Source organism: Eubalaena glacialis, chromosome 1, assembly GCF_028564815.1.
Source record: "Eubalaena glacialis isolate mEubGla1 chromosome 1, mEubGla1.1.hap2.+ XY, whole genome shotgun sequence".
NCBI lineage: Eukaryota > Metazoa > Chordata > Mammalia > Artiodactyla > Balaenidae > Eubalaena > Eubalaena glacialis.
Window position 1 is genome coordinate 122440362 of NC_083716.1, and position 25375 is coordinate 122465736.

General features: G+C 34.8%; 1 protein-coding gene across 1 annotated transcript in view; it reads right to left on the reverse strand.

Annotated features, from left to right (window-relative positions):
- Positions 1 to 25375, reverse strand: part of DPP10 (dipeptidyl peptidase like 10) — a 685728-nt gene that overhangs the window by 297799 nt on the left and 362554 nt on the right. The window contains exon 5 of the mRNA XM_061199257.1: positions 11984 to 12058. Within this exon, the coding sequence (XP_061055240.1) occupies positions 11984 to 12058 (75 nt within the window). The remainder of the gene's footprint in view (positions 1 to 11983; positions 12059 to 25375) is intronic.

Here is a 25375-nt window from a genome sequence, read left to right on the forward strand (position 1 = left end):
ATAGAATATAGTGGTAATGGAGGCTTATGCGGTCCAAACTAGATCCAAAAAGGCATTGCAGACTCCACCTTGCTCCCTTGGATCACCCATTCTGGGAGAGGCCAGCTACCGTGCCATGAGGACATCAAGTAACCCCGTGGAGAGGTCCACATGGAGAAATACTGAGCTGTCAGTCAACAGCCAGTATTAACTTCCAGCCATGTGAATGAGCCACCTTGGAAGCAGATCCTCCATCCCATCAGGTCTTCCAATGACTGGAGCCCCAAACAACATCTGACAGCAATCACAAACGAGAATGCAAGTGGGAATGGCATAGCAGAGCCCTTCCAGAGCGCACAAAATCCACGTCGATAATAAATTACTGTTTTATGCCACAAAGGTTTGTAGTAATTATACAACATTAGATTACTTGAACAAGATTGGAATACTTAGTATGACAATATTTTGCTAATACATTATTTTTCAAAGTATTCTAATAATTTTGTCTATAAATGGAAAGAAGATATATGTATCTATGACAAAGACAAGACTTGGATGAGATAAATCAACGTATTGTTAGTGGTGTTCTCTAAAAGAGGTAAATACAAGCATTATAATCATCTTTTTCATGTTTTTCAGTGTTTTCAAATTCTCTATACTAAACATATTATTTTCAAACTCAAAATAAAACAAATGCTATGTGGTTGAATTAATGATACACTGATAAATACAGTAATAGCTACTACAAAAAGGAAAAGTTGTAAATTCTATCTGCCAAAACTTAGGGTCCCTCCCTTCCTTCCTTCCTTCCTTTCTTTTTTTTCCTCCTAGGATTCTTCTGCTTTAACCAAGGAAAAAATCCAAAATTGATGTTAATATTTTTTTCATGCCTTATTATCTCTCTTTAGAAAGGAGGGTAACTAGGAAGGTCGTTTAGCAGCAGCAGCTACAATGGGACCAAGAAGGTGTGTTCTCTGAGCACTGGAAGGCAGGAGGCTCTCAAGGCGAACTCCAAGTCCCATATATTTGAGTACAGTCACTTTCCTAGGCTGTGATTTTCTGAGTTTATTATTAATAGGATTATTTGAAATATTAGTGCTCCCCAAGTGCATGAATCTTAATAGCTTAGATAATCCCATGACCAGATCATGTACTCCCACAGACTTCTTAAATATTTGTCTGTAATTGTAAAGCACTGAAGTATTAAGGCTCAGAATTTAATTAGATAATTCACTAGAGAAGAGTTACTTTTTTAGGCAGTAGTGCATGCAGGATTCATGGTACAGTGAATTACATCTTGGTTAAAATATCATAAGGAAGGTCTTGTCTACAGAGCTACAGACTAGTAGAAACATAAACTGAAGTGAATGCATCCAACGCTAGAGAATAACAAGACCACTCTTCTGCAGAGCGTCAACTTTGGAGGACAGACATCAACACAGTAACTGTAGCACACGTATAATTGATTTGTTGCTTCTGTTAGACGCGGTTTAAAAGATTCATTCGGTTTTGCTTTTCTTTTTAGAAAGAGCTTATTCTCCTGAAGATTTATGTTCTAATTATTCATAAACAACAGTAAATGCAATTAAAGTTTCTGACCCCAAACATAAGACATAATAAGGATGTCAGCAATGTAAATAGTTAATTTAGCTATTTATTAGTCTATTTAATGTGCATGGTTAATCCAAACAGTAAGAAAACTATAAATATTAGTTTAAAGAGGTTTTTTTAAAATACTTGTTTCTACTTATTTCGTTTGTCTTAAGTATATATTAATACATATATTACACTATTGACTTTTCGAAGATGGCTTAAAATGCAATTGTTAAATAATTCAAATGGACTAATAATTTTAAGCATATTGAAATAATATATAAAATAAACTTGATTTAAATGGTTAAAACTATTTATGATTTAACATAACTCAGAATAAAGGAAAAAATAACTTTGATATTAGAAATATCAAATACTAGATGACAATTCTTAAGCACAAATATTTTGATAATCAAGATTTCATAAAATCTAGACTGCATTATATTTTGGAATACATTTTTCTTCCTCAGGAATATTTTCAAATTAATGGTATCAAACTGCAACCCCCAGTTATTTAGTTGGCTATTTTTGAGAAACAACTTCTAAGAAGCAAACAGAAAATTAAAATGCATAACCAGTAAGTCTGGACGAATATAATAAATGCTACCTGAGTATTGCAAATAATTATATGCAATACAAGTTCCATTTGTCTTCTAATTACTTAATTAGAATACAGTTGATATAACTGCAAAAGAATGGGAAAATAATCACGCCAGATTACAGAATAAATCTATGGAGATATGTAATAACTTTCAAAAAATGGCAGGGGCTTTGGAGCTAGAAGGATGGGATTGAGTCTGAGCTCTGCAACTGGGAAGTGGGACCCTAAGTAAGTAAGTTAGCATCTCTAAGCTTCCCACCTTTGTAAAATATGTTATCAGTGACTAAGGAGCAAGGATTTTGGCACGTTTAAATTGACAGACTTCCCATATAAGAGGCACTATTTGAGTTCTCAACAAAAGTTTGTTCCCTTTACTAAAAATCCATTTTTGAAACAGGTGCCAAAAAAGCAGCAGGGTAATAGATAGAAAAGGGAGTGATCAGAGAAAATAATTCATCACAAAAAAGCTACTGTTCAGATATATATTTTTTACAGTCCAATTGGCAGTAAAATGGATAAACAATGATATTTGCAGTGGAATGCTCTAATAGTAGGGAAAATGAACAAGGTACTATCCAACTATTGAACAATATGGATATATTTCACAAACATCGTTGAGTAAAAGAAGACATACACAAAACAGCACACACTGTATGAATATATATATATGTAGAAAAATAGAAAAAAATAATCTAAGCTGTTAAAAGCTTGAGCAGCGGTCTCCCTTGAGGTGGGCAGTGACTGGAAAGGAGCACAGTAATGTTTTGCTTCTTGGTCTGGGTGATAGTTACAGAGATATGCTCAGCTGTAAAACTTCATCAGACTATCCTCACAGTATGTGCGTGCTCCTGTATGCATGCTACACTTCAACAAAAAATTTAAGTATGGATAATCTGAATATAAACTCACCTATTTTCTCCATATTCCATGCATTCCTCACTAGGTCACATCTAATTATAATATGACAGATTAAGCATCAACCTTGAAGAGTAAATGAGGCCAGACCAATGGCCAAGGTCAGAAAGGAACAGCTGAACATTAAATCCAGGATTAAATTATTTTGAAATACTGAAGAGAAAATGGTAGACTCTCTTTTTTAAATGATATTTTCTCTAAATCACTGCCATATACATGGTTAAGTTCTGGCTACTTAGGTCTTTTCCCAAGTAGAGCTCTTGAATTTGAAGGAATCATTTCCTCTGAATAGGTGGCTCTCAATCTTGAGCTATATCAGAATCACCTTGGAGGGCTTGTTACCCACAGATCTTGGGTCCCATCTCCAGAGTTCCTGTTACATTGGGTCTGGGCAGAGCCCAAGAATTTACATTGGTAATAAGTCTCAGGAGATCCTGGTGCTGATATTCTGGGACCATATATTGAGAACTATTGTTCCAGGAAAAAAAAAGTTTCCATCTTGAGTCACATTATGCAAATTTATTATGCAAAGGAATCTCCTTTGTCTCTATGTTTTCATTAATAAAATAACATCAACTACTCTAAAGAGAAATGGTAAGGAATGAAGATGTACAGGTACAGTCTTTGGCACCAAGTAGGTGCGGTATTAAAAAGCAGGTATTTCAATCTTTATCTCTTGTCTTTCCTTTGTCTGAAATCTGAAAAGTCTTCAATAGGTGGAAGAGAGCAGTTCACTTAAATTCACTGGACTGTAAGCCTGGCTGACATTACAGTCTCCTGGGGAATTTGTAAAACTCCAGTGTTTGGGCTATATCCCCAAACAATTAAATCAGGATTTCTGCAGGGTGGAACTTAACCATCAATAATTTTTAAAACTCTCCAGGTGATTCTGATGTGCAGCCAAGATTGATAATCACTGTTTTAGTTTCACAAACATTGACTAAGTGTTTACTATGCACCATTCACTGCAGAAAACCCTGTGGGCATTAAAATGAATGAAGCAAAGTTCTTGACTTTAAGGGTCTTATAGTTTCGTCAAGGAGATGTACACATAAATGGTCGTGTTCAATGCAATGACAGAAATATTGAGATGTAAGTATGTACCAGATGCCATAAAGGCACAGAGAAGGGCAACTGACCCTTGCCTGACACTTTAAGGAAAAGTTTGGTGGAGGTTCTTGTTTATTAATTCATAAATTATGTTTCTATTTATTCTTTTTTTTTTTTTTGAGTAACACTGTGTCAGGCATTGTGTTAGACACAATTATAGTTGTGATAAATTCTACGGTGGGGAGAGAGAGTACCATGAAACTTATAATCGGGAAATTTGACCAAATCAGAGAAGCTCTGGAACAGCCTTGATGTTTAAGGCACGTATGCTTGAGTTAGCATCTAAAGAATAATTAAAAATTATCAATATGAAGAAAAGGGGTAGGAACTTGTTCCAGGCAAAAGAGTAGTGAAAGCCCGATGATGGGAGGGGCATGGTGTTTTGAAGAACTGAAGGAAATCCCAGAAGTGCTGAGAACAATTGGGTGGTGGTTTGTGGAAGATGAGGGTAAAATGGCAGGCAGGGCCTTGTAGGCTGTTATGACTTCTTTATCCCTAGAAGCCTTAGGAAGATTTTAAACAGAGGATGACAATCAGATTTTTTTTTTTTAAGATCAGCTTAGCTTGAGTGTGGGAAACTGATTAAAAGAAAGAGGAGTGATTGAAGGGAACCTGGGCTATGACATTCCTTCCAACAAGAGATGACTTAAGCACATTATCCCCCCATTTTTATAAATTGAAATATATTTTGACCTATAACATTGTATAAGTTTAATGTGTACATGTTCATTTATATATTGTAATATGACTGCCACTGTAGCAATAATTAGCATCTCTATCACTTTACATAATTACACTTTCTTTTTGGGTATCTGCAATAATTTTTAGTCTCAGCAAGTTTGATGATTATCATACAGTACTGTTGTCTATATTCACTGTACTGTGCATTATAATTTCTAGCACTTGTTTACTACTCCTTGTAAGTTTGTCCCCTAAAATAACATCTGTCCTGTTCCCCCACCCACCATCTCCTGGTAACCACCATTTTATTCTGTTTTAACAAGTCTGTATTTTTTAAATTCTACATATAAGTGATACCATACAGTACTTGCCTTTCTCTCCAGGCTCTTCATTCTTCTGTACCCCATCCTTCGGACAAGGACACAGATGCAAGAAACCAGGCAGGAAAACTCCTGCTGAGTTATTGCAGAGTAATCAGTGTGCATAATGACAGCCATGAGCCAAGGAGAAAAGCATTTAGTGAGTTCTCTTTCCTTGGTCTAATAATGCAGAAAATATGCCATTTATTTTAGAAATATTTCTCTCAAATATTGTTACATCCTAAAAAATAGTTGGATAAACTCAACAATCTGGATATATGAGGTGAGATTTACTTTGGTTTTGTTTATTTATTTTCCCTTTGATTATGCAAGTTTAATATCTTCTTTTAAAAAAAGAGGAAAATGGTAAAGATTATCTTATTTCCTGCTCCTTTCTCCAGCATTTCTGGGACATCACCTGGAGGTTTTTAAGTTTGCTTTGCTTTGGTGTCAGCTTCTGTGTAAACAGGGTCACCAAGCGATATGCCTACAAGGGTCTGACAGTTCCTGCAATTGTGACAAGTAGTCTGGGCATAAAAAAACAAACTATCAGGAAGCTTCCCAGTCGCAAGCAAAGCACTTCAGCAGGGGCAGCCAGGCTTAAGCTCTACCACTGCCAGCAGACTTCTCCTTTTGCAGCAAACGGAATAAATATCACTCTTACAGTCTTAAGGATCACAAGGTCATTCCAAAGTGCCCCTGCAGCAGTCTCTACCTCCTTACAGGAAGACTCATCTTTCCTTCTAATCATAAACGATCTTTTCTTCCTCTTTCCCCCACTTATCTACCTCTTTTTCCCTTGTAATAAGTTGGCGGAATATGTATCCCAGAGCATTTACCACACTGTAAGAGTCTTACAGGAGAATATCATTTACCTTGATCTGTCCACAGATTCCTGCAGACAACAAGCACAAAACATTCTCAAATTCTGCAGAGCAGAACAACCTAGGAACCATGCTATAGGCCCAAAATGTGAGAAACATTAATCTGGCCAGAAAAAGAAAAGCAACTTCACTTTGTTCAAATTACCTTTTTGATGTTGTAGAACACAAATAATTTGCATGGGGGAAACAGTCTTCATATTAATCATATTAGAATTAATTAATAGTTGTACATCTCAACAGAAAAGATTCAGCCTAAGTTCAATAAAATTGACATTGATACAAAAATGAATATTCTTTTGGCTTCTTTGCAAAGGACTAAAAAATTATTGGCTTATAGTTTCTATGATTTACTTAGCATGCAACTCCTGATACAGAATCTTCAAAAACTGTCCATAACCCTATATTAGTAATCGTAATTGCTTTATGACTATGGATACAGTTAGTCCCCTACATAAGAACCTTCAAGCTGTGAACTTTCAAAGATGCTAACATGCATTCCCATGTCCAATCACATTAAGTTAGTTCATGTGTCTGGTGTACATTGTCGTGTGCATGCATCCTCTACAAGTGTTTGTGCTTTTGTGTACTTTACTGTACAGTACTGTATAGAGTACAGTAGTACAGTATCTTTATTTTAAGCCCAGGATGTCTGGAAGCAGGCATAAAAGCAGTGGTGATGTAGCTGGTACTGCTAAGAAGCAGCAGGAATTGGAGGCCCAGAGAAAGGACGAAGAGAGACAAGAGGAAGAAGTAACTGAAGAACCGAAGAGATTCAGGACGCAGGAAATGGCAAGGGGATTTTCTTTATTTGAGGAAGCACTTGAGTTTTTGAGCCATACCCGACTGTAGAACGGTACATGAAGGTTGCAGCAGCCGTTGAGAATACAATCCAGTGCTACCCTGTCATCTATGATGAGAAAAAAAGAGCTACTACCCAGACATCACTGGATCTTTTTTTCAAGAGGGTAGATAGAATTGAATCCAGCAAGGAACCAGAACCTGTGCCATCCACGTCAGGTGTGAGTGAAATTGCCGCTTGCCCTCCATCTCCTATTGCTGATGACCCTTCAGCTCTACCGTCTCCCACCTCCTCTCCCTCCTCCAGTCAGTAACACTTCTTGCCTGTTCACTTGATGCCAGCCCCTGGATGCCAGCTGTTGTACTGTACTATTGTACTTTTCAAGGTACTGTGCTGTAAGATTAAAAATGTTTTCTTTATTTTTTGTGTTTGTTTTTTATGTATTATTTGTGTGAAAAGTATTATAAACATATTACAGTACAGTACCATATAGCCGATTGTGTTAGTTGGGTACCTAGGCTAAATTTGTTGGACTTATGAACAAATTGGACTCCCGGAATGGAACTCGTTCATATGTAGGGAACTTACTGTACTATAATTGCAGATCATTGTAGTGTTTGTTAAAATAGTATAGTTAACATGTAAAAAGCTAAGAAAAAAATAAAAATAAAGCTAAGAAAAAAGTCAGAATCATACTCTTCATAGCTTAGACACGATGATGATGCCAACTTAAGCTCTGAATAAAGCATTTCAACATTGGTAACCCACAGATTAGTGTGATTCAACATTGGTAGCCCACAGGTTACACACAGAAGAACTCAGTTGTTGACCTAAAAGGCACTTTCTAAATTTGGCCTACACTAAATTATTGATATTTGATTCAAATTGAGAACATCAGTAGGGAAATAAAACTAAATTAGCTCTCCCCAGCAAGCTCCTCTGACTCCAAAATAACAGTGCTAGATCCTGTATAGTGGCTCTTGCACAGGATCCCAGAGGCAGGATTATTATCACATGACCAGGAAATTTTTCAGGACAGTAAATTTGAGTAAGTTTGAGAAGCATTCATATTTCTTCCCTCTTCATTATAGTCATGGGAAAACTGAGGACAGGTATGGCATTCATGAAACAGTTTATTGTGTTGGGTGGTTTTCCAATAATACATCAAAAATGTCCCTTTGGAGTCTCGCCCCTCCGAAGACTGTGCATGATTACATTCACTCATATGAAAGATAGGTCTTTTTATTACTATGATCATTAGAAAGAGAGGTTTTGATCACCTGTCACCATAAACAAGTGCAACTAAAATAGAATGAATGTTTACGCATAAAATATATAAAAATAAAACAAAAATACAAGTTTATATTTATCATATTAGTGGGCATTTCTCTAAGCCTAGAACAAAAATAAACACAACAAAGTGAAAGATAAAAATTCACAAAATTCAAAATTTCTCCAAGTCAAAAAATAATTAAAACCAAAGAATCAGTGATATATTTAAAGAAAGGACAATAAAACTAATGATTGAATTATACACATAGATGTTTAAAAAAATACTAAGACTACAAAAGATAAATGAATGGAGTAAATAAATGTTATTCACAATGAAACTAAAAAAAAAACAACTTGAGGATAATAGTCAAATTGGTATTTAAATACATATTAAAATATATGCGTATCTTTATAGTATTTATATGGATACAAACATATGGATATATATTGAGCATATTTAATTTTATATATGAATATATAAATATACTCAAGGGACTATAGTCAAGAAACCATGCCTAAGGAGATTGATCTGCTTGATTAAAATGTTGGACTGTAATGGATAAAAATTTGGGGGGCCTTGAGTATACTTCGCATAGGATGAATATGAAATATTTGCGGACTATGTTAGTCAGCCTCTAAGATGGTCTCCCCAAATCCTCACCCTCTGGTAGCCCCCTCCAACACTGAATTAGAGCTGACTTGTGTGACAAAAAAATATATATACATGGTGAAAATAACAGGTTACTTCCAAAGAGAGATCAGGCAAGGCACTGAAACCTCCATCTTTATCTTCTGCGTTACTCACTCTGGGATAATCCAAGTACCATGTTATGAGGACACTCAAGTAGCACTGTAGAAAGTTTCATGTGGAGAAACCTGAGGCCTCATGACATCAGCAAGCACCAATTACCCATCCATGTGAGAGATCTACCTTGGAAGTCTATCCTCCAGCCTCAGTCAAGCTGTCAGATGACTGCAGCCCCAGCTGATACCTGATTGCAACACCATTAAAGCCAGAACCTCCCACTTAAGCCAATCCCAAATTCCTGATACACACAAACTGTGAACAACAGTATTTTTTTTTTTTTTTAAGTCACTAAGTTTGGGGTAATTTATTACATAGTAATATAAAACTAATACTTGTTGTGTGTATGTGTGTGATGTGTGTGTGGGGGGGTTGTGTATGCTTTCAATTAGTAGTTAGGCTATATATAATCTAACAATTTAATAATTACTGTTTTTTCATCTTTATTGGACTATAATTGCTTTACAATGGTGTGTTAGTTTCTGCTGTACAACAAAGTGAATCAGCTATACATATACATATATCCCCATATCTCCTCCCTCTTGAGCCTCCCTCCCACCCTCCCCTCTAGGGGGGGGACCCCCTAGGTCTTCATAAAGCACCGAGCTGATCTCCCTGTGCTAGGCAGCAGCTTCCCACTAGCTATCTATTTTACACATGGTAGTGTATACATGTCAATATAACAGGCTATGCATTGCCTAAGGGCAGTATAAACCAACAAAACCATTTTGGAACAGTTTTTCAATATATAACAGGAGTCTTAAAACGTTTTTAAGGCTATCTCAAACAACAAAAAGTAATAATTCAAAATATATCAACAACCTAAATATAAGAACTGAAACTATAAAACTCTTAGAAGAAATCATAAGGGTACAACTTCATGACCTTGAATTTGGCAATGTATTCTTAGATATGGTACCAAAAGCATGAGTAACAAGAGACAAAAATAGATAAACCATACTTCATCAGAATTTTAAAAATTTATGTACCAAAGGACATTATCAAAAAAGTGAAAAGACAATCTACTGAGTGGAAAAAAAAATTTGTAAATCATATATTTGATAAGGGTCTTCTATCCAGAATATCTAAACAGCTCTCAAACTCAACTACAAAAAGAAAAAAAAAAACAAACGCAATGGACTTGAATAGACATTTCTCCAAAGAAGAAACACAGAAGGCCAACAAACATATGAAAATATGCTTAACATCATTAGTCTAATTAGGGAGGTATACACCAAAACCACAATGAGATATCAATTCATATACATTAGGATAGCTACAATAAGAAGAATGGAAAATAACAACTGTCGGTGAGGATACAGAGAAACTGAAACACTTGCACATTGCCCGTGGGAATGTAAAATGGTGCAGCCATTTTAGAAAGTGGTTTGGTGGTTTCTCAAAAAGATAAACATAGAATTATCATATTACCCAGCAATTCCACACCTCGATATTTATCTCCAAAGTTGAAAACAGGTACTCAAAAAAATGCTTGTGCACAAATGTTACAACAACACTATTCATAACAGCCAAAAGGTGGAAAAAACCCAAGTATCCTTCAATGGATAAATGAACAAATGTAGTACATACATACAATGAAATAGTATTCAACCATAAAAAAGGAACGAAGTACTGATATATATTATAATGTGGATAAATCTAAAAAGCATTATACTAAGTGAAAGAAGCCAGACAACAGTCATATACTGGATGATTCCATTTATGTAAAATATCCAAAATAAGCGAAGACTATGTGGAACTAGCAGAAGGATAGACACATAGATCAATGAAACAGAATAAAACAAATTGTAGCTACTGAAACCTGATTTTTTTAAAGTTTATTATCATTTTAATATAGCAGTCATTTTAAGTTAAAACTCTTTAGATAAATATTGTTTTAAAAACTTGAGGATGCTGTAATAGTTTGGTTATAAAGCTCAAGCACTTTTCCTACTATTAGATGTTTTTCAAAATCTCAATGAGTAGAGAGAACACAGAACAAAGGTAAAGGAAAAGGGCCAAAATTTATAACAGGAAAAAGATGTCTTTGATTACAGTCTCCCCGCCTTTTGTAGTGTAAATTAATTATTTTAAATAAGAAATATAAACTTGTCTAAAAATATAACACATGGATATTTCAAAAGACTAAAACCATCAAGTAGAAGGTTCTTTGAACAGTAAAATTTCATGTGCTCGAAGGGTTTCAACGCATGATAGGAGGCTTCCTGCTTTAAGTCTATAAATTTTTATTGTCTGCCTTAAAGCACACAAAACATTCTTGAATAATTTCCAAAATCATTTATTTTCTACAGAAGCTAATCTGCTGAACTGCCTTTTCAACATTAACTCTGCTTTTTAACAGTGCAAATTATATCTGAGTAAAAATACTCCACAACCATACATATTGCTCTAATTGTGCTATAGAGCTGACATGGAATAATGAAACACTAATTGCAATTAGAACACTTTATTTGTTCAGAATTGATTCCTTGCCTTGCCCCACTTTTAGAAATTTCTACAACCACAAGGCTTATGCTCAAAAACCAACAAAGAATCCATTGACCATAAACTGAATCAATGTTTTCACCAGCTCCTCCCACAATACACACTGCAGCTCAGGCACAGCCATTAGGAAACCCCTTAATCTACATATACACACAACACAAGTAGATATTAAGGCTTATCCTGGAATTGTCAAAAGCCACCATTTTTTGGATTTGCTAAGCTCTGCCACACTCTCCTCTAAAAGAGATGGCCTTGGACCAGCACAGGCACCTAGCAGATTGTTCCAGTTATTTGCTAGCTGGGTGTGGAAGAAAGGACATTGTTACCAAAACTCTCTTGTGCCATATCGGTTATCAGTATTCACCTGCACCTATTGGATATGTCAAATTTTCTCTAGTTGAGTAGATGACCAAGGAAAACTATGAACTGTCACTTGAATGCAACACAACGAAAAAATTTTTTCAAAGATCACTCCTTTACCTGTTTGACATCATATGCCAGAAGAACATATTTTAAATCTGGTGAAACTGAATGTCTTGATGCTTTGAAGGTTACCTAGAAATAAAAAGAAACAATTATTTTAAAGAGCTTAATAACAGAAAGATTAACATGCATTTGCATATGTAAGTATAAAAAAAGATGTCCATTCTCCTCATAACATTGTAAAATAGGCTTTCTCGTTCGTATTATAAGTATGCACAGGCATGTACGTATGTATGACCTTACAGATGGATATAGAAACTTGGAGAGGTTATATTAGACACTTCATTAAGAAAAATTTTGCTAACATATCTCCCCTACATGTTATCACCTAAAGACTAAGTTAATATTTTCATTTATAAGAATAAAAAAGCAAAACATCATTGAACTTCTTAAGTAACCAAAATGCTTTTATATTTGCATGTTGGATTAATCAAAAGGAAAAGAAATAGCGGCATTCTGGGGTGTCATGATTTCCTGTCTCTGCACTTTTGTTTTTTCACAGGTTGTATATTTATATTTTTAAAAAGACATGTTAAAGACAAAATCTCCTTAAAGGAAACTCCCAGAGTGAGGCAGATTAAAACACAAATACATAATTGATTATACTCAATATATATATATGGTATAGAAATATAAACAAATACACCATACATGTTTAATTTTGAGCTTTTTATTTTACCATTGAATAAATCCAATGTTAGAAAGACTTGAACATAAAGTGAAGGATAAATACATTGAGAGTGGGAAAATGGGTTTATTTGGGGTAGAGATTACATGTAATTTCATATCTAAAGAGAAGGCAAGCAAATTGAGTTGCTGCATCAAAAGCCTACAAAACGCAAACAAAAAAATAAAATAAACTGTACATGGATTTTAAGCAAACTAATTTGTATGGTTTTTGCAGAGAAATACAGGTATAAATAATTGTATACATTTTATGTCTGGGCAGTTTCAACAACACTGATCTCCAAGAAAAACAGAAAAGGGTGAAGTCAAGGTTTTAGTACTTAGAAATTCCCAAAGACAATGGAAAGGATAAGAAACTCAGAAGAACCAATATCTGGCAAAGTTTGCATGGTATAATAAAAAATATATTTGGTCTTTTTCCCTGGTTCCTGGCACAGAGCTTCTAAAATACTTGGAATTTCCTGAGCAATAGATAGAAGGGTCTTCTGTTAATTAATAACTAGCCCTCTTTGACCACACACAGTTTATGTTAATGAGATGACTCCAGGATTGGGGGTGGGGGAAGAGTGGCAAGATAGCTTCTGGGGAAGAACCAGCCACCTGATTAGAGAGCGAGAACTTTGAACCCTACCTGGAGGTCAGGGAGGGTGGTGGGACTGAAGCTGAAGTTCAAGCTCGTGGCCGATGATTTAATCAATCAGGCCTAGGTAACAAAACCTCAGTAGAAAACCTCTGAACCATGAGATTTGCAGAAGCTTCCTTGTTAGTAAACATATCAATGTAGCTGGAGGGGACATATCCCAACTCCACCGAGACAGAGACTGTACTTAGCACCCTTCTCCATTCACCCTATTTACCTCTTCATCTGGCTTTTCATCTGTATTCTTTATAATAAACCAGTAATCATAAGTATAGTTCTTTCTGTGTCATTCTAGCAAATTATCAAATCTGAAGGGAGATTGTGAGAACCACCAAATCTGTAAACCAAGTCCGATAAAAATGCAAGTAGCCTGGGGTCTCAGGACTTGAAGCTGGTATCTGAAATGAGGGCAGGCACTGAGTCCTTAACCCGTGGGGTCTTCACTAACTCTGAGTAGTTAGTATCAGAATGAATTGAATTGTAAGTCACCCAGAGAATTGTTGTTGAAATAGCACAGTCTGTTCATTTCTGAGCCAGATATGCAAGAGAATGGAGTACTCTGGGAGAAAATACTTGTACATGGTAACGTTGATTTAGAAGAGGTGTTGCCTACATACATCCATCTTGTAACCATCCACTTAGAAGAAGATAAGAATAATCACTGGCAATAATTCACCTCAAGGAATTTGTTTTTCATTTTTTCGAAAAGCCACTTCAATAATAATGAGAATAACAACAGCAAACAACAATGACAACAGTAGGGCGACCATTGATCTATCATCTGTCATAAGCTCTGAACTGGCTTAGAATTCTGTGGTTCTCAATAACCCCCCCACCTCCCGCCCCATGACAAAGCTGTGAGGGAGGTATCTTCATTCTAATCCTTTCTTTTTTTCTCATTAACTTACTGTATATTGAAACTTGATAGATATTAGCCTGTGTGGGATTTAGGGTGACATATAGAACACAAGGTCCTCTCTCTCAGCATTGCACATTGCAGTATCAGGAGGTATATTGTTACACAAGAGGAGGTTTATTGTTATTTAAAAATTGGTTAAAAGGGCAATGCCATCATTCCAGTCCTATGGGAATAAGAAAACTCTAATAATACAGTTCTTAAACTTTTGTCAAGGTCACAGAGAAGTACACATAATGAAAGAATGCAGGAGGAACTCCTTTCATAAGCCCTATGCCAACAGGAGATTCTTTCTTTTCTCCCTTCCTCCCTTCCTCCCTTCCTTCCCTCCTTCTTTCCTTCCTCCCTTCCTCTTTCTTCTCTCTCTTTCTCTCTCTCTCTCTTTTTTTAGAGAGCTACCCTGTCTGAAGCCTGAATTATTTAACGAAAATCTCACCCCCCTTGTCCCCATCCGCTCTCATGGAATGTTGCTCACACAAATTAACTTCACAAGTTCACAGGTGCATCTGAGCCTCTGGTAACGACCTTTTAGTATCTTTTACAGTTCCTACAATTATCCAGTCTGGCACTTTATTCATTATCACCATACTGCCTTCAGCTTCTGCAGCATACAACCTGGGAAACTTTCCAAATACCTTTTCAGAGGCCCAAGCTGCTGAAACTTCGAACTTAGAGCTGTGCTGCAAAGAGACTTGCTGATGATACACGTAAAAGAAACACATCCTTGCCGCTTAGTCAAGGGGCATGGGAAGTCTCAGGCAAATCCCTCTTAACCTAAGCCATTAATGTTATCATCTGTTGCATCTGGGTGATTAATCCTTCCTAGCAGCCACCGGAGACCCCTTGGTCTACATTGACCCTAATTACAGACATTAATATAGTTCCAGTTGAGTCTCAACTTGATATGGCCTCAAATTAGTGTTTTGGGAAGTCTATTATTGCCAATAATGCTATTATGTTACCTACATATTTAATCACTTAATTACTATTATAATAAAAGGATGCAGAAATATTTTCTACATGTGTTTATCGGTATTATTCAGCAATGATGCTTACTAATGCATTTTTTAACAAAGGGCATTAAAATGCATGAACTCTACCAGTTAGGAACATTCGATTAAAGCCAAGTAAGGTGGGATAAACAGGAAAACAAACATGCAGGTGGTTAACTAAACAAATTAACAAGGGAGACAAGACATTTGATCAAGTTGAGAAACAAATGCATGCTTTCAGGCAGCTTGGCAAGATTTTGTAGCACCTCATTTGTATGTATAATTCAACTATACCAAAACTAACTTATTGAACATTCAAAATAAGATGAACACCATGGTAAACACTGAAGGTGCTACAAAGTCGAAAAACAACGTCACTAGATTCTTTCCCATCTCATATTGGGCAGGATAAGACAGGCACTGTGTTTCTCTGCCTTTCTCAGGCTGTCGAAAGGGGGCAGTAGCCCCTCACCTTCAAATAATCATTATCTTATAGGAAATTATATACAGTATTTCTAACTTTCCAATTTTTTTCAAGATAAGCTGGAAATCAAGATGTTAATTTACAATCTCATGATTCTTAAATTATAGCCCGATACTTTGAAACATATATGTGTACCAGATTCTGCCTAGGGGCTGCTAGTTTGCTTAATTTTGGTAAAGCAAAAATTGCCATAAGGATAAGGGCAGGAGGGGGAAACAATGCTATGAGATTTAAAAAACAGATGGTATATTTTTCATATACTTGGTGGTAATGTAAGTGAAAACTTCATGATCCCACGTTTTCCAGTTGAATGAAATTACAGACTGCATTATGAGAACAACCTTTAAAAATGTACATGTAGTTTTATAAGATTCCCAGAGAGGTGGGGCTAGCCCCATGGCTTAGTGTTAACATTATACATTTATTACTACCAACATGAATATGGCAGAGCTAATCACTGTTTTCATGAATGGTGAAATTTAAAGCCAAGGAAGCAACAGAATCAGATTTGAATTTAGAATGATTCCTCTGGCAGTTGGGTGAGTTGGATCTGATGACATCCTGAGGTCAATGAGATCTGGTAAGAAGCTCTCATGACAATCCAGACAAGCAACGTCAAGAAGTTAAGAAAGATGCAAGGGCATAGGCAGGAGGGCACATCTGCAAGGGACACTGCTGATAAAAACAAAAGAATTTATTGATTAGATCTGAAGACTGAGAAAGAAGAAAGTGTACAAAACAATTTTGGGTTTTCACGTTTTTATCACTGGGTAAATATTGCTACTGCAACCAAACTTGGGAAAAAGCAAAAACCAGGCATATTTTGAGGAAAATTTTAGACATACCAATTTTGGATATGCTATGGCTTTAATCCTAGTGGGATATCCAATACGGGCTATTCAAGCTTTTTGTACATAAGCTTGGAGTTTAAGAGAGATATCTGGGATTTTACGGAGTATTAGATGAAAGTTTACATTCAATGTAAATTCATTCTCATCAGATAAAAGGAGCAAAACCTCTCAAACTGGTCTTCCCTGGTGGCGCAGTGGTTGAGAATCTGCCTGCCAATGCAGGGGACACGGGTTCGAGCCCTGGTCTGGGAAGATCCCACATGCCGCGGAGCAACTAGACCCGTGAGCCACAACTACTGAGCCTGCGCGTCTGGAGCCTGCGCTCCGCAACAAGAGAGGCCACGACAGTGAGAGGCCCGCGCACCGCGATGAAGAGTGGCCCCCGCTCGCCGCAACTAGAGAAAGCCCTCGCACAGAAACGAAGACCCAACACAGCCAAAAATAAATAAATTAATTAATTAATTTAAAAAAAAAAAACCTCTCAACATGTTCTACTATGAGTGGATCAGTAACAATGCAGTTATTATGAGTAATGTTTACAATTACTTTTATAAGTAAACGTGCTCCACCTGCCATAATAACTTCACCTCTCCCTGCTCTTTATTCAAGCTGTATTTCTCTCAAATATCATTCTAATTCTCCCTCTTTAAGCCTTCTCTGTCCTTTTCAGTGCAAGTGATTCGCCTGAGTCACATGTATACAATTATACGTGCAGTTCATTTAACCACTGATCACTTCCATTATTGCTCTTCTGGGTTGTTTGGAACTTCAATTTACATCTATTGCCACAGTAATGCCCCTATTAAGAGGCTCCATTAGCAATGATTCATTCTTGTCAGAAACATTATAACTAGAGGTAAAACTAGATAATGATGGTATTCCAAGATGTCAGATATTGAATATCATGGCAAGAAATCATTAAACACAAACTTAAATGTCAGAAGTGCCAGAACATATAAAATATGCATTTGTATGACTTAAGGCTGAGAAAAGAATGAGCAAGAAGAGAACAGGAGATTGGATTAAAATTAACAAAAGCTGGTAGAAGACTTGGTTGCCTTAAGATTGAGAAATGACAGATGCATAAGAACAGTACAGTTCAGGTGAGTATTATTCTAGATCTTGTAACATGCTGGTGATAAAAATATGTATAGGCACCTCTATTACAAAAAATTACTGGTCCAAGAACTTGAGTTGGAGAATCCACTAAGTCTTAAAGTGTAGGTGGGTACATTTTCAACAGATATAGAATGATGAAAACAAGAAAGTAGGTCTTTGAGGACCCTATGGTCTTTTTTTCCTGCTCTCTCCACCTCACCCAACCAAAATCCTACACACACACACAAACACACACACCTTATGTTTAATTTATTTGGCTATAATTTCCCTCATTACCTAATCTAATTTTTAGCTTATTGATAACTGACAAAAAAATGTTTAGAAAAGTCATCTCTTATTCTAGAAAAATAAAATATTATTTTTTCAAGTATGTGATTAAGTATATATTGTCAATAAGCTTCTTTTACAATGCAGTCTATAAATAATCATGAAATAAGCATGAGGAAAGATTTTAAAAAGCCAGTTGACCTTAAGTGGATGGCAGGAGGGAAATGGTTACTATACAATTGATAAAAAAGGAAAAGAAGGTCGAAAGAAGGCAGAAAAGAAGGCAAACCAAATTGCAGTCTATTAAGTGATACCAAAGATGGACTCTCTTTCTCTATCTGACTTCAAATGAAAGAAACAAGGAAGAGGCAGAGAAATTGTTTTTTTTTAATCTTGCAGCTCTAAATAAAGCCATGTTTGTTTGTTATAGCCATAACTGTGTTTATATGCAAAGATGTTTTTAAAAATCAGACCTTTTATTGTATTTTTTTTAATGTTCTCTTTTCGTAGCTACCCAATTAATTAGTATAGTGTTTGAATTATATTACTTTGTGACACCTAGGACATCCATGTTGTATAAACATAATAAATCGTCTCTATTTTCTTTTCTTGGCACCATGCATTTTACTGATTCTAGAATATTTTGTTAAAAAAACTCAGAGCAGAAAATGCCATGGTACAAGTAGGTAGTTTTTAAGACTATCAAATCAGTACTTACTAACTCATGTAGAATGCCTCACATATATCTTTATTGCTCAATAAATGTGAACGGTCAAATTAATATTTTATTGATTTGGATCACAGTCTATACACTAAAACATTTAAAAAACAATTTATATTTTTAATAGAAGGTAAAACTAATGGTCTCTGAATTCTGTTAATAACTTTAAAAAAAGGGCCAACAAGATGACTTTGAGAAGAATGTCAGTATTTCTGCACTCAAAAATACAACAAATTAGGAAAGCTTAGGCTGGAAAAGGAAGTTAAGGAATATTGTAAACTGCATACTTACACAAATTATTCCTTTGAAGTTCAGTTACGCTAATCTGATTCTTCAAATTGTCTTAATGTTTTCTAATCACAATATTTCAAACATAATTTATCTTAAACGGTGTTATTACATTCAGGTAAAGAATGTAATGCACTAAATGTAATGTGCTAAAAAATACAGCATATAGAAAGAAATTAAAAGTTATGAAAGTCCAAAATATATCACATTAGAATTTCTGGATAAGTTTTCCTAATCATGGCCTAATATAATTTGTTCAATACAATGCTTATAAGATAGGTTGACTGGATTTTTCCAGGAGCAAATTACTTAAGTACATTTTTGCAATGATATTCCATCAGATAAATATTAGAGAGAAAACTTAATTAATAGAGTTACTACTTTAAAACATGATATGGACATTTCAAGAATTTGTGTCAGTAATGTGATTTTATATCTCTCATAGGCCAGGAAGTGGCTACCAAGAACTTTGAAATTTTCATATTTTTAAAAAGAAGAGAAAATATAATGACCAATATTGCTTCATAAAAAAATTTAACCTGGCTGAATCTTCTTTAAAAATGAGGGGAAAATAGGAAAATACTAGTGCTGTAAAGATTAAATTTTGGTTGACAGGTGATCGATTTTTCTTATGGATCAAAGACCCATTTAAAGTTGGTATGACATCATTAGTTTAGCATTACCATTAATAATCCCAAAGAACAAGAGAGAACATAGGTTAGTAACTAAAAATAAACTTATTTGTTGATATTTAATAAATTCTGGTATATTCTTCAATAATATCAGGTTAGATATCTACTTCTCTCTTATTTTTATCTTTGATAAAACTATTTATATAAAGAGTATAATATTTATTTGTTGTTTTCATCTTAATGGACCTTGGATGCACAGAATTAGATTAATAATAACTTTTGTCTCTTGACAGAGTGTCATTTGTAATAAATTTAGCCAATAAAAATATAACATGCCCAGTTAAACTTGAATATCAGATAAACAACAAATATGCTGTAATCTATGAAAATAATGACAAACCATACAATAATGTGAAAATAATATAAAAGTATGGAATATCCTATAAAAATTAGTGAGCTACAACTAAATGTAAATATGCATGAATCAGTAACAGAATGCTGTGATAAAAGGACATATATGAAGATCATGGACAGCCCGGTTCCTCTATTTGAAGTTCAAAACCAACTAAATATGTCATTTAGGCAAACATATACATAACCAAACTGAGTTAGACATTCACCAGAAACCCAGGGATATAAAAAAATAATTTCCAGAGCAAATTAGTTTAAATGTTGAGTTGTCATTTACTAAACTTGCATTTTAATGGTCCAAAGCTAAAGCTCATTCTTTATTGTTCACTTTATCAGAAATGTCTATTAATAGATCCTAAGCTCAGTTGAGGAGAACAGCAGTTGTTTGCAACTATGACTGAATAAACTTTTGTGTTCTTCTTTCCTGATGCACATGTGCAACCATTTTCATATGGTGTATATATCTAGGGAGAAATTTGTGGGTTGTAGGGTGTGTGAATGTTCTACTTCACACAAAATGACAAACTGTTACCCAAAGTAAAAACACAAATTACACTCCTGCTAGCAATGTGTAAGAAGTCCTGTTCTCCACATTCTTTCCAGTTCTTGGTAATGTCAGAGTTAAACTTTGCCAGTGGGATAGGTGCAAAATACTATCTCTTTGTTGACTATCATTTTTCTGTTTGTAAATTATGTGAAGCATTTGTTTATTTGTTTATCAATGATGTGTTTCTTTTGTGAACAGTGTATTTAAATTTTTTGCTTATTTTTCAATAAAATTGGAGTTTTTTAATATTAATTACACACTAATATTTTTCAGTTAACTAATGCTTTTCACCATGCCTTTATCATTTACCACTTGGCATTCTTTACTATGCTAAAATATCTGTCTGTGTACTCTAATTTTAACATGAGATTATAATAGATACAAGATACAAACAAACAAAAAAATTATAGGATGTGACAATTCAGAGGAAGAATCTGAACCAAACCAAAGAATAACAAGACTCAGGTTTTCAGCTCTGACCATCAATGTTTCTTGAGTATATTAACAGGTAGACTATTACTTCTCCTGCTCAGGACTCATAAAGAAGTTGATTCTCCATTTCCTTCTCATTTGTCATTATCCATTTAATAAGCAGATATATTATAACTGACCCTTATCTGCCAAAGCAAAGGGCAATAGTAAAAGAAAAAATAACTTCAGATTTACTTCCCTGGTGGCACAGAACTTTCTGCTTAACTAGGGAAAGAAAGAGGTCCTGTAAAATCACATCAAATCCAATGGAATGACAATAAGGAACAATCAGGGTCTGCCTCCAGATCCAATGTCTTGAGCCCAAATCCCCAGCTCTAAAGTAAGAAAACAGTTCTTCTATTCTTATCTAACAGTCACAGTTGAAAACAGTTCTGGGTCTCTTCAGCTGCACTTAGGAGCTCTGTTAGACATTCACCGAAAATGTAAGGATAGATATAAAAATCATTTCCAGGGCAAATTAGTTTCAGTTGAGTTGTCATTTACTAATCTTTGCATTTTAGTGTCCCAAAGCCAAAAGCTATTTCTTGCATTGTCCCTTTCTCAGAAATGTTAAGATTTCAATATTTTTTTAATGAAATATATAGAAGGCTAAGATCAATCCTTTTTCTGCACATTTTCAAATGGGCACATAAAGGTCAGATTAAGCCCAAGACATGAAGAATGTTTTTAGTTTGCCCGCTTCTTTTTTCTTTTCTTTTTTTTTTTTTTAGTATTAATTTTATTTCACTTTGAAAACTGAGGGAAAAATTAAGGGGTACATTTCTAACACTTTATAGGGCAGATGGTTCTTCTTATATTAAATAGGTATTTAAAGCTAAATGAGTTCATTACAGACATTTACTCACAAATCCTCCCATTGTTCCTCCTTCACTAACGCTCATTATTCGTTCCTTCTTCCACCAGTTAATAATAGATACAGGTCTAATAAGACATTTGAAATACAAAAAAAATCTTTCACTGGACTTTGCAGATGGCGGTGAATGAATGATTCCAGTGAGACTCAAGCTAAGTAGAAATATGTAAAGATGAAATGCTGCTGCACATGGGTCTCACTTGCAAAGTCCCAATTATAAAAGCTTATGCAAAGGAATTCATAGAAAAAAATGAACCAATTGTCAAGGCACATATGACAAGATAATGCTCAATCTCATTCATAATTAAATAATTGCAAATCAATATAACAATTAAGTGCTATTTTTTCATCAGCCAAATTGATATTAGTTAATATGTTGTCAATACTAGTGACGGCCAGAGTAGGTTAACAGGCAATATCATATACTATTGGTGGATCTGATTAATGCAATTTGATACTATTAAATTTCAAATTGACATTTCTTTTGACCCAGCAATAGTACTGCTATGAATTTAGCCTACAAATATATTTCAAAAATGGTTGCCAAGTGTATTTACAGGAATATAATAGAAATGAATATATGGTAGTGCATTATGCAAGGGAATTCTATGTACTCATTAAATGGTATTAGAGAAAAACAAAAGCATTCATATAAAAAGAACTTCAGGTTATATTATTAAGTAGATGAAAAGGGGAGACCATCCATACTGTTGAAATTAAATACCTACACACACATGAGTGCATATATTTTGAAATATATTGTTTATGTACAGATGTCAGAAGACCCACAGACATATTTCTGGAGTCATTTTTGATGGGCAGAAATATGTACATGGCTACCCTCAAAAAGGAGTACTGAGTGATATGGAGGAAAACTTTTATTTTTATTATATATACATGTATATCAGCACTGTGCAGAAGAACTTCCTATGGTAATGGAAAGGCTTTGTATGAACATCATCTGGTGTGGCAGCCACTGGTTACACTTGGATATTGAATGTTTAAAATGTGGCTGTTGTCACTAAAAGATGGAGTTTTTAATTTTACATGATTTTAATTAATTTAAAAATAAATTTAAATAGCCATATGTGGCTAGTGACTGTCATATCGGATAGGTCAATATACTATATATATTTTTTCCAACCATGTTTTCACTATATTGTTCTTAAACATGTCAATGAGGGAGATTAAGAATAATATTTCTATTTGTAATTATACTGTATTTTATAAAATCTCAAATGTTAATATTTAAGGGACATATAAAAATTATGGGACATAACAAATGATAAGAAAGAAGAAAGCCATAGAATTGTAAAAACAGTATTAAACTGAAGGAGAGATTATAAACATAAATGCTTTGTTCCAAATAAAGAGAACTTACAATGTGAATTTGTTTGGTTTTTTTTTTTTACTTAATATATAAGTGTATACATAGTATAAAGATGTAAGATTATCTCTATGAAATGAATCTTTAATTACTATTTCTTTTATAAAGAGTAGAATGTGTAGATGGAACATATCTCAACATAAAAAGGCTATTTATGACAAACCCACAGCCAACATCATACTCAACAGTGAAAAGTTGAAAGCTCTTCATCTGAAATCAGGAACAAGACAAGGATGCCCACAATCACCATTTATATTTAACATAGTATTGAAAGTCCTAGCCACAGCAATCAGACAAGAAAAAGCAATAAAAGGCATCCAAACTGGAAAGGAAGGAATAAAACTCACTACTTGCAGATGACATGAACCTATATATAGAAAACCCTAAAGTATCCACCAAAAAAGTTTAGCACTAATAAATGAATTCAGTAAGGTTGCAGGATATAAGAATATACAGAAATCTGTTGCTTTTCTATACACTACTTATGAACTATCAGAAAGAGAAATCAAGAGAACAATCCCATTTAAAATCACATCAAAATGAATATAATATCTAGGAATAAACTTAGCCAAGGAGGTGAAAGACCTATACTGTGAAAACAATAAAACAAAGATGAAGAAAACTGAAGCTGATATAAAGAAATGGAAAGATATTCAATGTTTGTGGATCAGAAGAATTAATATCATTAAAATTCCCATATTATCCAAAGCAATCTACAGATTTAATGGAATGACATGACATTTTTCACAGAACAAAACATATAATTGTAAAATTTATATGGAACCACAAAAGATGACAAATTGCCAAAGGAATCTTAAGAGAAAAGAACAAAGCTGGAGGAATCAGGTGCCCTGATTTCAGACTATACTACAAAGCTACAGTAATCAAAATAACATGGTACTGGCACAAAAGCAGACACACACATCCATGGAACAGAATACTGAGCCCAGAAATAAACCCACACACTTATGGTCAATTAATCTACAACAAAGGAGCTAAGAATATGCAGTGGAGAACAAACAGTCTCTTCAATAAGTGGTGCTGGGAAAACTGAACAGTTACATGTGAAAGAATGAAATTAGAACATTTCCTCACACCATATACAAAAATAAACTCAAAATGGATTAAAGACCTAAATGTAAGACCTAAAACTTCCTAGAAGACAACATAGGCAGAACACTCTTTGACAGAAATAGTAGCAATATTTTTTTGGGATCTGTCTCCTCAGACAAAAGAAACAAAAGCAAAAGTAAACAAATGGGACCTAATTAAACTTAAAAGCTTTTGCACAGCAAATGAAACCACTGACAAAATGAAAAGGCAACCTACTGAATGGGAGAAAATATTTGCAAATTATATGACTGATAAGGGGTTAATATCCAAAATATATTTACTGTATATTTGCCTTTACCAATGAGTTTTTTCCTTTCATAATATTCACATTTCTGGTTGTGGCCTTTTCTTTTTCACTTAGAGTAGTCCCATTAACACATCTTGTAAAGCTGGTTTGGTGGTGCTGAACTCTTAACTTTTGCTTGTCTGTAAAACTTTTGATCTCTACTTCAAATCCAAGTGAAAGTGTTGCTGGGTAGTTTCCTTGGTTGTAGGTTTTTCACTTTCATTACTTTAAATATACTGTGCCACCCTTCTGGCCTGAAGAGTTTCTGCTGAAAAGTTAGCTAACAGCCTAATGGGAGTTGCCTGGTAGGTAACTTGCTCTTCTCCCTTGCTGCTTTTAATATTCCTCTCTTTATCTTTAACTTCTGCCATTTTAATTTCAATGTGTCTTGGTGTGGTTCTCTTTGGGTTGATCCTGTTTGAGACTCTCTGTGCTTCCTGGACCTGAGTGTCTGCTTCCCTTCCCAGGTTAGGGAAGTTTTAAGCTATTATGTCCTCAAATACGTTCTTTGCCCCTTTCTCTATCTCTTCTCCTTCTAGAACCCCTATGATATCAATGTTACTATGCTTGATATTGTCCCAGAGGCCTCTTAAGCTGTCCTTATTTCTTTTTATTCTTTTTTTCTTTTTTCTGTTCATCATTCGTGATTTCCACTACTCTGTCTTCCAACTCACTGATCCATTCCTCTGCATCATTTAAGCTA